Genomic DNA, 18,698 nt, shown 5'->3' on the forward strand with positions numbered 1-18,698 from the left:
TATTTTCAAACGTTAATTTGTAGTTATTTTGATTATTATAATATCCCTAAGGGACCGAAAGTATCAAATGGGATAGTAGACAGATGATGTTTATCATTCCATTAAGGAATTGTTCCTTAACAGTTTAGCCTCCTAGCTTTTGACAAAAAAAAAATCACATCCAAACTTATTTTATAAATACTGTGTGCTATAGGTTCCAAGGATTTGCGACGCGAATTTTTATTTTTATTAAATACTAGTTGTACCCGTCCGCTTCGCTGGGCATTTAAAATTAACATTATTATTTCTCACCCCCACAAAGATTCTCATCTTTAACGCCCCCGCAAGTGGTGTTGGAAGTCCAAAACTCATATAAATAGCCTATCCATTAAGTACATGTATTTCCTACATGGACACCAAGTTTCAAGTCAATCGGATACATAGTTCAGTAGTTATAACGGAACATCCATAAAAACCACTGTAGATTTATATATTAGTATAGATTTGGACTTATGCGTCATTTTTTTTAAATTATTACTAAACTAAAACACTCACTCTATCTACAGACAAATCAAGTGCATTTAATAAAGTCTCGGCACTCACTAACCCCTGCTAAACGACTGACAACAAGCATACATTTGGTTCGACCGACTCATAACTACAGGGCCGGCACGGCGGCGGACTTCCGGCCCACTGCGTCGGTAATAAATTAAAGATTAGAAACTCATTAATCTAATCATTCGACTGTGGTCGTGAACGCGAAGTAATTTGCTGCTTTCACGATTGGATTGCTTTTATTTTGATGTATTTTTGGGTGTACAGTCTATTTTATTGTTGAATCGAGACGTTATTGGAATTTGTTGACTTGAAATTGTCGTGGCGTAAAGGATAAGACGCCGGTTGCACTCGTATCGATGTTTTGGCCATGTCGACACGCGAATCCAACGAAATACGTACTTAGCATTAGCTCATATCGTAGAATAGCCTCGGGAAATATGTAATAATACAACATTTATACATTTGCGTAACTATTGATGCTATTGTTGGCCCGCTCGGATAATCGTGCGTTGCGGTTTGAAGGCTGGGACAATTGTAATACGAAACGGTTGAATCTTCGACGTCATATCTCAAGGTGCCACTGACATCACACCTGAATGTCACTCATTTACGTTTATCTCGGATCGTTTGGAACCTCTGGGTCTGCGGAGGGACTTCGGTTCCCTCTGTATTTTGTACCGTATGTTCCATGGATAGTGCTCTGAGGAATTATTCTAGATGATACCGGCATCTCGTTTTTACCACCGCACCGCCCGCCACCGGAGTAGAGTTCATCCATACTACCTGGAGCCACTGCGGTCATCCACAGTGCGCTTCCAGAGATCTTTTTTGCCACGCACCTTCCGGCTATGGAATGAGCTCCCCTCCACGTTGTTTCCCGAGCGCTCTGACATGTCCTTCTTCAAACGAGGCTTATGGAGAGTATTAAGCGGTAGGCAGCGGCTTGGCTCTGCCCCTGGCATTGCTGAAGTCCATGAGCGACGGTAACCACTCACCATCAGGTGGGCCGTATGCTCGTCTGCCTACAAGGGCAATAAAAAAAAAATATAACTAGTGGTCCCGCGGTAGTCGAAATTCGACTATATTAATAGGAATCTTAAGTTTGTACAGTATTATGATTGTATTTTATACTTGTATAATCACAAATTTCGCCAAGACTACAGAAGACAAACAATATTTAATCTATTCTCAATTTGATAACAGACGTCAAGAACAAAAGTTTGACAATGAATAGTATGCATGCGTGTGTGCGTCAAATACATGGTATGTAATGTTTGTAATGTTGTCTTTATTGATTTAATGTACCTTTTATGCCTTATTTTAAAAAAATATTAACATTGTGCACTTCTTCTCTATATTTTCTATAAGTGTGGAAAATTTCGTACCGCTCCGTCCGCGCAATTTTCGTAAAAAGGGGTACAAAGTTTTTGCTTCACGTATTAATATATAGATATAAATGGTTTCTAGTACCACTTAAAATGGGATGAGACGTGAGGTTTTTTTTATAGCGTGGATTTGTGGACGAGCTCACAACCCTCCTGGTGTTAAATGGTTACTGGAGCCCACAGACATTTACGACGTCAATGCGCCACCCACCTTGAGATGTAAGTTCTAAGATCTCAGTATAGCTACAACGGCTGCCCCACCCCTCAAGCCGAAACGCATTATTGCTTCACGGCAGAAATAGGCGGGGTGGTGGTACCTACCCGTGCAGACTCTCAAGAGGTCCTACCACCAGTAAATCCAGTTGTCCACCCACAATGTGCAAAAAAGTAATTTGGGAGGTAGGAAAGAAGGTGAATACATAGCCGAAACATACAGTACGCACAGTACCTACATAATATTATATAAAGTTACACAAAACACGATACTTTCAGAAAACATCTCGTAGCTTTGTAGCATCCGTAAAAGCGATCTATCTCGTTAAAATTAATCAACGTCAAACCGTGAGCTTTGGGAGCTTTCGCGTGAACCACGGCCGTAAAAACATTTATTTTATAACAACATACAACATTACGTAAATTATTATGTTTATTTTGGTGTGGGCCGTAGTTGATGGAAGTGCGCCGTGTAAGTAGTACGTGGTTGGTTCAAAATGTCATTCCGATAGAGGCACCCGTCACGTGCGGACGTGCTCATCGTCCACTCGATCGCCCGGTCTTTGTTCGCCCGGCTTTTGTTAGCCCGGCCATTGTTCGCGCGGCCTGTGTTCGTGATACATCTGCCGACCAAGTGTGTTTCCTGGAAGCTTTTATTTGTTTTGTTTTAGTTATTTTTGTGTTCGTGGAACATTTGCCGACAAAGTGTTTTCCTGCAAGTATTTATTTGTTTTGCTTCTTTTTGTAATTTCTGTTTTGTTGTGCTTTTTCTTTGTCCTGTAGTAATCGCGCCGCATTGCCACCTGTGTTCAATAGAACCGCTCAGGTCCGAGAAGTTGGGGCCTCGCCGCAAGGCGAGTGTTTTCAAGACCCGGGGCCGCCCCACCTGGGTACTCAGCGATCATGGACGCTGTATTCGTGGAATTCCTCCGACTTCGTCACCCACAGCTCGCCTCAGAGTTTCTGGCTTTCAAGGCCAATCACACTGCGAGCTCTCTCGAAGACTCCGCCGTGCTCGCTGCTCCTGCGTCGCCTTCGTGCAAAGCGTCTACATCGAGCACCGCAGCCTCCGTCGTGCCTGCCGTTCCTGCGTCGCCTATACTGGCGAGTAAAACTACTGCGTCGTCCGCCGTGGCCACCGTTCCAGCAGCGCGATCATCCGCGGCCTCCGTCGCGCCCTCCAAAACTCCTGCTTGTAGGTCACCTGCGCCCGCCTCCTCGTCCTCCGACTCTGACTCGGAGATGGAGGTCGACCTCGCCCCCGCCTCATCGACGGATGGATTCACCCTGGTACAAAAGGGTAAGAAGCGTGCCGCGGAGTCTCGAGCTCTCGCGGCCGCTAAAATTAGCAAAGCCGCGAACGCGTCGCGCCCCCGCCCTCAGACTCCCGTTGCGCCTCCAGCCCGTGCCACTCCGTCGCCGCGACCGGTGGCGCAATCTAAAACTCAGACCCCTCCCCCGGTTATCCTTCAAGAGAAGGCAGCTTGGGACCGAGTTTCCCTGGCCCTTAAGGCCAAAAATATTAATTTTGCCAGCGCCCGTAATCTCGCCAACGGGATTCAAATAAAAGTAACGACACCCGACGACCATAGGGCCCTCTCAAGTTACCTCCGAAAGGAGCGTATAAGTTTCCACACTTATACGCTCCAGGAGGAGCGCGAACTCCGCGTTGTCATACGTGGAATCCCGAAGGAGCTAGATGCCGATCTCGTCAAGGCAGATCTGATAGAACAAGGCCTACCAGTAAATTCCGTGCACCGCATGCACACCGGCCGCGGTAGGGAGCCATACAATATGGTTTTAGTCGCCCTCCAGCCTACCCCCGAGGGTAAGCAAATTTTTAACATTCGGACCGTCTGTAGGCTCTCCGGTATTGCCGTCGAAGTCCCCCATAAAAAAGGCACTCCTAGTCAGTGCCATAACTGCCAACTGTACGGGCACTCTTCCCGTAACTGTCACGCGCGCCCCCGATGTGTTAAGTGTTTGGGCGATCACGCCACGGCCCTCTGCGCTCGCGACCAAAAAACCGCGACGGAACCGCCTAGCTGTGTCCTGTGCCGAACACAAGGTCACCCCGCGAACTACCGTGGATGCCCCCGAGCTCCAAAAATAAATCGCCGCGTCGCCCGTCAAAACCGCCTCCGAGCTTCCGGCCCAGACATCAAAGCCACGGTACCCTCTGTGCCGAAGGCTAAGCCTGCTTTCGTGCCGGCGTCGGTGCCCAGCGTCTCGGCTTGGGCTAAACCGTTGCCGTACACGAACACGGCTACAACTCTCTCCCCCGCGACTCGTCCCACCCCCGCGATACGTCCCTCCCCCGCGACCTGCCCTCCGACCGCGTCCGAAAATCTCGCTCTAGCGATTGACTTTTTTCAGTCGATCAACTTTGAGCGTGTTAACGCTTTGGGTGACGCCATTCGCGCCGCCTCCACTGCACAACATTTCATCGCCGTTGTGCAAGAATACGCTGACGTATACGCGTCGTTAAATACGTACGTCCTCCCCTCACTCCGCCGGTAATCAATGGCGTACATTAGTAGAATAAAACCCTTATCCGTAACAATAGGATTTTTTAACGCTTACGGTCTCGCAAATCAACGTGATCAGGTTTGTGATTTTTTGCGTGACCATCAAATCGACATTTTCTTAGTGCAGGAGACCCTACTTAAGCCCGCGCGCCGTGACCCTAAAATCGCGAACTATAACATGGTCAGGAACGACAGGCTCTCTGCCCGTGGTGGTGGTACCGTTATTTACTATAGAAGAGCCCTGCATTGCGTCCCGCTCGATCCTCCCGCGCTCGCTAATATCGAAGCATCAGTGTGCCGAATCTCACTGACGGGACACGCGCCGATCGTTATCGCGTCCGTTTATCTTCCACCGGATAAGATCATTCTAAGCAGTGATATTGAGGCGCTGCTCGGTATGGGGAGCTCTGTCATTCTGGCGGGCGACCTAAATTGTAAACACATCAGGTGGAACTCACACACCACAACCCCGAATGGCAGGCGGCTTGACGCGTTAGTCGATGATCTCGCCTTCGATATCGTCGCTCCGTTAACCCCGACTCACTACCCGCTAAATATCGCGCATCGCCCGGATATACTCGACATAGCGTTATTAAAAAACGTAACTCTGCGCTTACACTCGATCGAAGTCGTTTCAGAGTTAGATTCAGACCACCGTCCCGTCGTCATGAAGCTCGGTCGCGCTCCCGATTCCGTTCCCGTCACGAGGACTGTGGTGGATTGGCACACGCTGGGCATCAGCCTGGCTGAATCTGATCCACCATCGCTCCCGTTTAACCCGGACTCTACCCCGTCTCCTCAGGATACCGCTGAAGCCATAGACATCTTAACATCACACATCACCTCGACATTAGATAGGTCATCGAAACAAGTTGTAGCGGAGGACTTCCTTCACCGCTTCAAATTGTCCGACGATATTAGGGAACTCCTTAGAGCTAAGAACGCCTCGATACGCGCCTACGACAGGTATCCTACCGCGGAAAATCGTATTCGAATGCGTGCCCTACAACGCGACGTAAAGTCTCGCATCGCCGAAGTCCGAGATGCCAGATGGTCTGATTTCTTAGAAGGACTCGCGCCCTCCCAAAGGTCTTACTACCGCTTAGCTCGTACTCTCAAATCGGATACGGTAGTAACTATGCCCCCCCTCGTAGGCCCCTCAGGCCGACTCGCGGCCTTTGATGATGACGAAAAAGCAGAGCTGCTGGCCGATACATTGCAAACCCAGTGCACGCCCAGCACTCAATCCGTGGACCCTGTTCATGTAGAATTAGTAGACAGTGAGGTAGAACGCAGAGCCTCCTTGCCACCCTCGGATGCGTTACCACCCGTCACCCCGATGGAAGTTAAAGACTTGATCAAAGACCTACGTCCTCGCAAGGCTCCCGGTTCCGACGGTATATCTAACCGCGTTATTAAACTTCTACCCGTCCAACTCATCGTGATGTTGGCATCTATTTTTAATGCCGCTATGGCGAACTGTATCTTTCCCGCGGTGTGGAAAGAAGCGGACGTCATCGGCATACATAAACCCGGTAAACCAAAAAATCATCCGACGAGCTACCGCCCGATTAGCCTCCTCATGTCTCTAGGCAAACTGTATGAGCGTCTGCTCTACAAGCGCCTCAGAGATTTCGTCTCATCCAAGGGCATTCTCATCGATGAACAATTCGGATTCCGTACAAATCATTCATGCGTTCAACAGGTGCACCGCCTCACGGAGCACATTCTTGTGGGGCTTAATCGACCAAAACCGTTATACACGGGAGCTCTCTTCTTCGACGTCGCAAAAGCGTTCGACAAAGTCTGGCACAATGGTTTGATTTTCAAACTATTCAACATGGGCGTGCCGGATAGTCTCGTGCTCATCATACGGGACTTCTTGTCGAACCGCTCTTTTCGATATCGAGTCGAGGGAACCCGCTCCTCCCCACGACCTCTCACAGCTGGAGTCCCGCAAGGCTCTGTCCTCTCACCCCTCCTATTTAGCTTATTCGTCAACGATATTCCCCGGTCGCCGCCGACCCATTTAGCTTTATTCGCCGACGACACGACTGTTTACTATTCTAGTAGAAATAAGTCCCTAATCGCGAAGAAGCTTCAGAGCGCAGCCCTAGCCCTAGGACAGTGGTTCCGAAAATGGCGCATAGACATCAACCCAGCGAAAAGTACTGCGGTGCTATTTCAGAGGGGAAGCTCCACACGGATTTCCTCCCGGATTAGGAGGAGGAATCTCACACCCCCGATTACTCTCTTTAGACAACCCATACCCTGGGTCAGGAAGGTCAAGTACCTGGGCGTTACCCTGGATGCATCGATGACATTCCGCCCGCATATAAAATCAGTCCGTGACCGTGCCGCGTTTATTCTCGGTAGACTCTACCCCATGATCTGTAAGCGGAGTAAAATGTCCCTTCGGAACAAGGTGACACTTTACAAAACTTGCATAAGGCCCGTCATGACTTACGCGAGTGTGGTGTTCGCTCACGCGGCCCGCACACACATAGACACCCTCCAATCCCTACAATCCCGCTTTTGCAGGTTAGCTGTCGGCGCTCCGTGGTTCGTGAGGAACGTTGACCTACACGACGACCTGGGCCTCGAATCAATTCGGAAATACATGAAGTCAGCGTCGGAACGATACTTCGATAAGGCTATGCGTCATGATAATCGCCTTATCGTTGCCGCCGCTGACTACTCTCCGAATCCTGATCATGCAGGAGCCAGTCACCGTCGACGCCCTAGACACGTCCTTACGGATCCATCAGATCCAATAACCTTTGCATTAGATGCCTTCAGCTCTAATACTAGGGGCAGGCTTAGGGACCCCGGTAACCGTACTCGTCGAACTCGACAAAGAGGTCGACGTGCAACCTAACCCATGCATCAGCCCACTGAGTTTCTCGCCGGATCTTCTCAGCGGGTCGCGATTCCGATCCGGTAGTAGATTCATTCGCGAAACAATTGCTCTTGAGTTGTTAGGTCTCCTTCGGAGGCGCTCGGGCAGTTGTTAGCAAATCCCACCCCTCTTGGCTGAGCCTTAGCTCGCCCACCTGTCCTGGTGAAACTGGAAAGGCCTTCGGGCCACCAGTAAACTTTCAATCATAAAAAAAATAAAGGTTCAAAATGTTACAAAATGTAAACAAGTATATTCTTTAGATATAATCCTAAATCAAATTAAATATATTTTAACACGTTAACTCTACCAAAGGGATATATATACTATGTAATTAATGTTACACCGGTAAGAGTAACGCCATCTATCTCCGATTAGTCGAACGAATATCGAAAGATCTAGTAGCACCTAGAATGCTCGAGAAGTACAACGCCATCTATTGTCATATAGCGAAAACACAATACTAGAAATGTGTGGAATATTCTCGATAATTCTAGGGATGTGGTATCGGCTATAAAGGCGTTGCAGAAATGGCACGCAGTCAGTCAGTAATCGGAACTACTCGAAGCGAAACAGCGAAGGATCACTTGAAGCGAAGCGGAAGAAGCGAATTGAGAATTTTAAAGTGTTTTAAGTGTTCTAAGTCTTGAATACAGTTTTAAGTTGTACTCCAGTAGAATTTTAATTATCCTGAGCCCCAGCGCGTAACAATAATAATCTTTTTGTACAACAATAATAATCTTTTTTTGTACGTAGTACGCTTGAAAATTTCGCCGCTGGATAGTGCACAGTGCTTAAAGCACTATAACGGTTTAATACCGCGCTTATAATCTCATCTCCTACTCGGCGAGTAGTCCGTGACCACGAAAACTGTACAGTATTAGAAACGTCTGAAATGAGAAAATGAAAATACTAAAACCTTTTAAGGCCATGAAAATAGACTCAATTATGTTAACGACTTGCGGAACTGACGAAAATAATGTATTCAAGTTAATAAGACGATAAAGATGATTCAAATCAAATCAAATCAAAAAATTTTTATTCAACATAAATGAAAGTACATACTTGTTGAACGTCAAAAGAACTACCACCAATTCACAAGAACTAGCCTCCGTCCTGAGAAGAATTGGCAAGAAACTCAGCGGGCATGTTTTTTTTTTTTTTAATAAATTATTATTTATTAATTTTTTAATATTACATTATTTTTTTTAAATATGAGTTTTTTACAATGAGTATTATAACGTAACAATTACTACAATATTGAAATGCCCGGAGCGAGCAACTCATTCCCACTTTGTGCAATATTCTAGATAATCATTGACTTTATAGTAAGCTTTATTGCACAGATGTTCTTTAACAGTTTTCTTAAACCTATGTATATGTAGGTTCTGAACATCTTGTGGGATTTTGCTGTACAGGCGCACAGACAAACAACCGAATGAATTTCGTATCTTATGTAACCTACTCATCGGCACAATAAGCTTGTGTTTGTTCCTAGTATTTCTATTATGTATGTCCGACTTTTTAGGAAACTCTTCAATATGTTTACGAACATACATCAAATTTTCAAAAATGTACTGGGATGGCTTAGTGAGAACTTTAATTTCTTTAAATTTCTCCCTCAGGGATTCCCTTGAGTGCATGTTATAAATAGCGCGTATAGCTCTTTTTTGCAGAATAAATATCGTTTCTACATCGGCCGCATTGCCCCATAGCAAAATGCCGGCTTATTACATACATCGGCTTAATGAACAATACAACAACTGTGTAAAGTGTATCGTGAACACACACACATACACACGAGACTGGATCAGATACGGCTACATCTTGACTGCTTCTTCTTTTTCTTCACCTAATCCCACTAGGGGGGCTCGGCACAGCTAAGTTTTCTCTTCCATTCTCTTCTATCAGTCGTTAGCTCAACACTCACTCCTCTCTCTCTCATATCGTCCTTCATACACTCCATCCATGTCTTCTTCGGTCGATCCCTTCCCCCTCTACCTTGCACTACATACACTATACCGCGACTGTTATATTAAATAAAGATACTGTATGTGTCTGAAAATAGAACATGGATCCCGGATTCGTGCAGTACTTAGGGTCTCTGACCAAATAATGAAGCAATCAAAAACCCGGCTATTGTTCGGATGAGTGCGCGATGCAGTTTTCGCGGTCTTCTGCTAAATCAGTCGTCCTTGGTTTTAAGTTTATTTTGTTTATTAAAGGATCTTCTTTTTTATTTAAGAAGAATATTATTAAGAATATTTATTGGGTCTATTTTTATACTGAACTACATCTTAGTGTTAAAAGATGTTATAAGTTTGTCCGGAATTATGGCATTGTCATGATTTGGTCTTAAGAGAACACGGGATCCGTTGTTTGATTTTGAAAGAAGACGAGTTAATGCGTCATGCTGAGTGACGTCATTAAAATTGGATTGTCTATGGTCCTCAGCTATTCTCAACAACAGTCTGAGCCAATGCAATTAGTAATAACACGACTCGCTGTGGACTGACCTCCTTCTTTTATTATATTCGACAAAACGCTGTTAACTGTGTCAACATCATAAGATTCAGAATGAAGACTGAGAGCGTAATCCTCGTGTGGCAGCTGTAACAGGAGTGTATTATTCATAAAAGGCGTAACAACAATTCCATCGGTCTAGTGGAGGAACTACGCGTCTGCCTTAGCGAAAATATACAAACACGAGAAATTCAATTTATTTCCACTCGTTACGGAACCAAAGCCGTCGGATTTGAAAACAATTTGTATGTTCAGTTATTTACTACAACATCTTATTGAATTTCTTGAGCTTCATAATGTATATCGAGGAAATACAATACGTTTTGTAGAAATGAATAATGGATTCACTTGTTTAGGGATACGTACTTGAATGGTCAAAGAATCTTCCAAAGGTTCCAATCCAAAGGTCAAGGAACTCTTACTTATGTTAAGGTTGTGTAGTCGCAATGGAAAAATAAACGTTAATTTCAAAATTTTCGATTTGCATCTCGATAGTAAATAAATTGTTTGAGATATTATTTCAATAACTTAACAATTACATATCGGAAAAAATACACTTGTGCTGTGGTATTAAGGTGGTGGTAGGACCTCTTATGAGTCCGCGCGGGTGGGTACCACCACCCTGCCTATTTCTGCCGTGAAGCAGTAATGCGTTTCGGTTTGAAGGGTGGGGCAGCCGTCGTTACTATACTTGAGACCTTAGAACTTGTATCTCAAGGTGGGTGGCGCATTTACGTTGTGGATATCTATGGGCTCCAGTAACCACTTAACACCAGGTGGGCTGTGAGCTCGTCCACCCATCTAAGCAATAAAAAAAAAATGTGGTGTGGATTGGGAGAGGCCTATGTCCAGGAGTGGACGACTGTGGGCTGTTGATGATGATGATGTGTTATAAAATGTTTCACACTATTTTCGTTATGAACGTTATTACAAAATCATAATTTAAATATAAAAATGTCCTCCAAAACTATCTTTGAGGCCGTTATCAATCACTTCAGGTTAACTGTTTTACTTTAATGTTTATACATAAGTACATAATAATGTTATCCTGTTCTGATTCTAATAATATTCCAACGTCGTTCGAGATATAAATACTTACGTCGTTTGTAATGCAGCAGAAAATTAATACAAAAGTCGATAACATGTAAACAGACTAACCATTTGTCTTTTTTCCCATTTAATAAGTCACTGGAAGCAAAAACATAGCATATTACGTTGACTTATCGCCTGACCAATAAAACTCCAGGGCAGAAGTCGACAATACGGGATCCAAATCCGCTGTCTATTTTGTTTTTTCCTTGTCCGTTCAGATATACATCATAGGCCACACCGCGCCCGGGACAGAATATCGCCATGGGCACGAAATGGCGGTCGGCGCCGTGGAGAAATACATCAGGATGATCCGTCAACACGCTCGCCGGATTGCCGGACAGTTCTTCGGGCACCTCCACACTGACACCTTCAGGATCTTCTATGACAATGGTAGGCTCTGTTATAGTCATTTTTTAGTAGAGCTCGAGATATTGGAAGACTATCGTACAAGATCATACTCCTCTGGTATCTACATCGGATCTAGTAACTAATTATTGAAAAATATTTTCTTTTATTTCAGTTTAATAAAATCATCGTTTTCAATAGTAGTATCATCAAGTAGTTTTATCTCTGATGAGAAATTACACAGATATTAAATAATAAATTGTGAAACCCATGAAATGTTCACTCCACAAACACACAGGACGGTAGTACCTACCCGTACGGGGTCCAATACCAATACGAATGAATGAATGCTTCTTCAGGACATTTAGAAACAGAACTTCTCTGTTTATAATATAATATGAACAATCTCGTAGTATTGCAAAACCACCGTAAGATGACAGACAAAGTATCCCATGTGTTGATAGTTCATAAGTTACAATTGAATATTTTCTGTGTAGAGCGTCCAGTATCTTGGGCACTGCTGGCGCCGTCAGTAACACCTCATCGGTACCCTAATGATGCCTCAAACCCTGGCCTGAGGCTGTATAAATTTGACACCCACAATGGAAAGGTTTGTAATAATTTATTGGAGACAGCAGGTCCATCGGTGGGGACGTTTGTATCCAAATTGAGACATCGCCACTATTTTTTTTTATTGCCTAGATGGGTGGACTAGCTCACAGCCCACCTGGTATTAAGTGGTTACTGGAGCCCATAGACATCTACAATGTAAATGCGCTACCCATCTTGAGATATAAGTTCTAAGGGCTCAAGTATAGTTACAACGGCTGCCCTACCCTTCAAACCGAAACGCATTACTGCTTTATGGCAGAAATAGGCAGGGTGGTGGTACCTACCCACGCGGACTCACAAGAGGTCCTACCACCACTGGAAGTCATATCTATTTTTAATATTTCATTATACATCTACCAACAATATAGTTACTAACCATGATTTGGCTCGCATTGTAATAATTGACCAAACATAAATATAATTTAAAACATCTATAAGCCCTCTTTATTATTTTACAAACAATTTAAATGCATAATAAAATATTTCGTAGTTATTATATACACATATGAAATTGTATAATTAAAATTTAAGTTACTTATTAATCATCCAAACAGGTATTAGATTACACCCAGTACTACTTAGATCTGAAAACAGCGAACCGCAACATAGAGTCTGCTCAGTGGACGGTAGAGTACAACGTGACTCTGTATTACGGACTCCACGATATCACAGCCGCTTCTCTACATAACCTTGCCGATAGGATACGAACGGGAACCACTCACGATAATTCTATTCTTAAGAGGTGAGTTAGATATTGAAAGAAATGCAATAATTATAATACATAACAATAAGATCAAAGGACTGCTAATTTAATAATAGCCTTTGCAGCAGGCACTTGGGAAAAAAAATTGCAATAAATAGTCAAATAGTTATGTGTTGGGTTTGTAAGTTACTAACATAGACTACAAGTAATACTTACTAACAAAATTATTTTCGGCTTATTCTCTGAAATAAAAATTATAAAATAAAACACATTTCTTGTAATGAAAGTAATCAAACAAGTTATACGAAAGTAATCAGTAAAAAAATAAATAAAACTTTAATATAAAAATTTAGTAAAAATTATTGAAACACAATTATAAAACCACAATTCTGGGTCGTAGGTATCTGAGGGCGTACAAAGTAAAATTTGAGGAGTCAGAAAACTGCGACAGCGCGTGTGCTCACCAGCATTACTGCTCGATCACCTGCCTCGACCTGCCCGCCTACCAGCAGTGCCTAGACTCTGCCAGCAGTGCCCTGGCTACTGCGGCAGATTCTGCCGCCATCGAAACTTTCCCGCTCAAAGCCGCCATTGCACTGACCATTCTCGCCGCTGGAGTCTCGTTTTAAAATCGTAATCCACACAAAGTACGGACGTCGATCATGTAAATAAAAAAAAAAACTAAAATAAATTATTTAAATGTTATTAGTTTATTTTCGTGTAAATGTTAGTTTTAATATTGGAAAAAATAGTGTAACAAAACGGTGACTGATTAGTAGCTCATGATCTAATGTTTATAGTTATGTAATTTACGATCGTGTACATAATATTATATTAATGTAATGTATAATTAAAATTACTGAGCATTTTAATGTAATTTTTGTTTTAGAAAATTTTGTATATAAAATGCTTTTAGTTAAATTTTTGAGTAATGGCTTTTTAATTGACCGCCACATTTAACTCATTACTTCAAAGGGTTTCAAAACCAAACGGCTCAAAATGTTTGTTATGAACACATTGCAAAATAAACAAAATGTTTGTTATTTGCGTAGTGCAAAATAAATAAAATATTGCACATAGTTGGACCATCAGATAGTAACTCATTTGTGTTTTCTGAAAGTACTTACGTCGAAGTTACCGCGTTTTTGTAAGTAATTTTCCCAATCAAAGCTCTACATGAACTTCTGTCCGCAATATTTCGTTATCTCTATGTCGTGTCCGTTTTCAAAATAGCTGCAAAGATGGAAAGTTCTTGGAAAATCTCGTTGGATGTAATTAGATAATTTTGAACACACCTTTCTACTATAAGGTCGCTGGTTCAACCCTGGGACCAATGTATATTCACTTTACTTCAGTGCGTATTTAGAAATATGCACTAATATGTTCATTAAAGTTCATATTTGGCAGAGCTACTTAAGATTGCGCAAAAAACCTTAATATTGTACAGTAAAATTGTTATAAAATGATCGGCAAATTAATTCACTTTGTCAGCGAACTATTTTCAAATCAACACCGCAATTTTTTTATTGTTTAACTGAGTAAAGAAGCTCACGGCCTAACTTGTGTTAAATGACTCCCGGAGCCCATAGACATCAACAAACTAAATGCCGCAACACTCCTTGAGTCATGAGCTCGCAGGTCTGTAATATAATGGCTGCCCCACTGTTTAAACTGGAACGCATTACTGCTTCACAGCAAAAATAGGCAGAATGCTGTCACCTACCCGTGTGGGCTCACAAGATGCGCTAACGGTACCTCTTACTTCGCTGTTGGATATTAGATGGAGATGGAGATATAGGCGATTTCGGGCTTATTCTCCTCCCTTGCAACTTCTTCTACAGTGGCATTTTATCGTCTGTAAATAAGCAAGACGAGTGATACCTGTACGCCGATGGTCTTCTTGGAGCTCCAGGTTGAGCAGTACAACAACATGTTTGTTATTAAACTATTAACCAATTGGAATTTAAGCCTAAAAGTGCTAAAAAAATTTCCCAGTAATCTTTACTTAGATTGGTAAAATTTGAAAAGCCACTTCGGGTTCACGCAGCTTACAACTGAAACTATTGGTTTCAGTAATGATCAGTTGGAAATCGTCGATGTGTCTAACGCTTACAAAGAACGTATTGAGTTGATTGAATGTGCGAAAAGTTTAAAAATAAAAACTGAATTTACCTTTCGTGTTTTATTTATAAAATCTTGTTTTTGAAGACGCGCCGAAGACTTCGCTGCACCTCTCAAATTAAGGAAATGTCGGCGGCTGTAAATACTATACTGTTTCGAAATATCCTCCTGTGACTGAGGGCTTTTTATACCTGAATTGCATTTACCTATTAGACATTTTGTAACAGGAAATAAAAACAACCTGTATCTACGACACGCCTTAACAATATTTTTATTACGATCGACTGGTGTACGAGTCCGCGGTTCATCTATTGTTAAGTGGTTTCCGCAACCCATAGAGATCACCAAGTAGAATACAAAATGTCACACCCCTCGAACTGGAACGAGCTACTGTTAGCAAATAGAGTAGTAGGTAGGTACCAACCCGAGCGGGCTTACACGACGCTTTACTGCCAGTAAATTGTTTTTTTTTTTAGTTTACTGTAGACTTTTAGCTTAGGAGATGTTGGGCTGTTCAAATTCTAAAATCTAGCGGATGTAAGGGAATCACTGTCGCAAACGAACTTCGAATGAAATAGTATCTTCTAGTCGACTTTGTACCTTTCTTTGGTACTCCAAAAATAGAGAGATAAATGAAAGGAATACTGAAACACGAAATATATTTATACATTTCCTTCCAACAATAATAATAATAATCATCATCATCATCAGCCTTTATTTGCCCACTGTTGGACATAGGCCTTCCCCAATGCCTTCCACAGAATGCGGTCCTCCGCCTTCCAAATACAACGATTTCCCGCCGTGCCCACTAAGTCATCGGTCCACCTGGTTGGAGGACGCCCCACGCTCCTGGAACCCTTCCATGGCCATTAATATGACATAATTATTTATTCTAAGAAATAAAATGATACAGTATCAATAAAATTAGGCGTCGCGCAGGGTTGCAGAGCGGACGGCTGCTTTATGTGCAAGGCGGTTGGTTGTACCAGCAGTGATTACACAAAATTACAATTTTAATCACACGATATTATTTCTTCATCCTGGAACCGTGACAGCACTCGATTTGAATTCAATCGGGTGTCTTATCAATTAGTCCGCGGACGCTTAAATTGTTTACGTACCTTTGTATACATAAAGATTATCAATACAATGTTATAACAATCAAACTGCGCACTTCGTGGGAATAAGATGCTCATTCAGGTTTTGAACTGTAAATATTATATATATTAGTATACTAAAAAAATTGTTACCGTTGGAGATTCAACAGATATTATTATTAGTATTTGTTTAAAAAAAACCTTCTCGATCATTTAGTTTCGCCCGTCCTCCACAGATTTTTTTTTATTATCATTAGAAAACTACCTAACGGTAAGCAGACACCATCGCTCGTAGATATCAGGAATGTGAGGGGCACAACCAAGTCGCTACCAACCTTCAATATGCATACTAATAGTTCAATAAGATAAGAGTATTCAATAAGAGATTTCAACATGAAATAAGTAGTGCCCTTGTACTCTGTATCCTTATTGTCGTGTTTCTTCTAACAGCTGTGTGTACAAAATATATTAAATAAAAAATAAAGTTGACAATAAATAATTCTGAATTTTGTTATGGAAAACTAAAAATTCATACAACCCTATTTCCATTGAACAACAATACTCAACCCAATTCTAATTTTGAAACGATATATTTTTCCAGAAAAATACTTGAATAGGCAGCTTTTGAAACGAAATTTTAATGTTGAATTGTACGGGAAAAGGGTATAATAGGCCGAGCCCTTACAAATACGGTTATGATGGACAATGAGAATAATATCATGACAATAACAGACTCTCTAATTCCGAGGGCCTTTTATTTGTGGAAATATGTACATACAAACGAACTTACTGATCAGTTTTCTTAATAAGATTCGCATTAAATTATTTTATTTATTTTATTAGGAAGACAATCAGTGAACTTAAACTATATAAACTCTTACCATACAACTAAACACCATTTAAATGTCTCTGCATTTATAACTTAATAAAATAACTACAAACGATCGGGGCGTCGCATCGCCTAGAATTAAATAATTAAAGTAAAACGTAAAACAAAAACAAAAATAAAACAATTTGAGAAAAAAACCAGAAAAACGTAGTAAATAGTAAATAATTAATTAAATATTTGCATTCAACCATAGACTGACTAATGTTCTCCTATAATACTCTTAGTAGAAGTGTTAAAAATGTCCAGTTCAGGGAAGTCAGCTAGAGCATTGAAACTGTTGAAACTGTTATGAAGTTATATATTCTCGAAGTTTCTAATCACTTTATTTAGTTGTTATGTTATTAGAAATATGGTATCTAAAATGTTATCATTGTTTCTCTGACTCATGACTCGTTGACTATATCCAGAAATAAACAAGAAATAACGTCAATTCTTGGAAGCAAAAGTCTACATACCAGTAGGTGTGTGTGTGTGGTGGTAGGACCTCTTGTGAGTCCGCGCGGGTGGGTACCACCACCCCGCCTATTTCTGCCGCGAAGCAGTAATGCGTTTTAGTTTGAAGGATGGGGCAGCCGTTGTAACTATACTGAGACCTTAGAACTTATATCTCAAGGTGGGTGGCGCATTTACGTTGTAGACGTCTATGAGCTCCAGTAACTACTTAACACCAGGTGGGCTATGAGCTCGTCCATCCATATAAGCAATAAAAAAATGTCGAGCGTCTATATAACGTTCTCCAATCTGTTGTAATATGAGCCAGGACCCTGTTCTGGACAACCTTTCTTTACAATACACATTTAGAAAGGATCAGAAAAAAAAATTACTTGCTGTTGATCAAACAAACAATTTTATAAACTGTTTTTGTCATCCGTACACAATCAAATTAAATATGAAATTGTTAATGAGGCTAGAAGTTTTGTATCGGGACTCTTGAATGTCCACTGAATACTTTTAAAGCCCCCGGGCCTTATTATTGTTCGGAATTTTCTTAACGAGTGTTCTCTATGTAGAGTGCTTTTTAGTTGTTAAGCATTTAATTTTCTTTTATTGTTATGTTTATTGTTATCAATTAAATAAATAAATTGCCAGTGATTAGCTTAACGATTAGACTAAATGTGTTTCCATATTCCACCAAAATAAGATGCTTATCTAGTATTGTCGAAGATCTTTATTCTATGTGGTCCCGACGGGAATTTGTTGCAATACTTACAATTCTTGAAATTTTCGTTGGTACAGTTGTTACCTTTAAATCAAGCCGGTGAATATCAATTATTAAATTGCTTTTTAGTGCATAACAATTAGCAAGAAAACATCAGATTAGCTTTAATCTAAACACCTTTTCATTTATCCGACAATGCATCTTGGAAGTTTGAAATACAGAGCGAGTGTTCGTCTGCTTTTGAAAGTAACTTCGAGCTTTTCATGCAAATTTATGCAAAACAGGAAAGTCGATACGAAGCCATTAGCTACAATGCTAAAATCACGTAGTGTTGCACGATCGCAGTCATAAAAAACGTTGGGTAGTTTTTACGGTCTTCGTCGGTTTAAATAGTCTATTTAATTACTCTAAGCTTATAGTCTCGACTGCACTGTTCGATTTCTCAAATGAGTCCGAACCTATTTAGATTTAAATGTACGTAGTTTAAAAATTAAGTTGAAATTAAGTAAGTGGTTTATTAAATATCCTGTGTGGTGTTAACAAGGAAATTGTTCAAATTTTATTCTTTGTCGTTTTAGAGAACACTGCTGTCCAATCT

General features: G+C 41.6%; 1 protein-coding gene across 1 annotated transcript in view; it reads left to right on the top strand.

The window, feature by feature from the left end:
• Positions 1-15,006, top strand: part of LOC114253304 (acid sphingomyelinase-like phosphodiesterase 3b) — a 41,600-nt gene extending 26,594 nt beyond the window's left edge. The window contains exons 7-10 of the mRNA XM_028188134.2: positions 11,393-11,564; positions 12,017-12,129; positions 12,686-12,873; positions 13,235-15,006. Of these exons, the coding sequence (XP_028043935.2) occupies positions 11,393-11,564; positions 12,017-12,129; positions 12,686-12,873; positions 13,235-13,463 (702 nt within the window). The 3' untranslated portion in view covers positions 13,464-15,006. The remainder of the gene's footprint in view (positions 1-11,392; positions 11,565-12,016; positions 12,130-12,685; positions 12,874-13,234) is intronic.
• Positions 15,007-18,698: the final 3,692 nt, after the last annotated feature.

This window comes from Bombyx mandarina, chromosome 09, assembly GCF_030267445.1.
Source record: "Bombyx mandarina strain Sakado chromosome 09, ASM3026744v2".
NCBI lineage: Eukaryota > Metazoa > Arthropoda > Insecta > Lepidoptera > Bombycidae > Bombyx > Bombyx mandarina.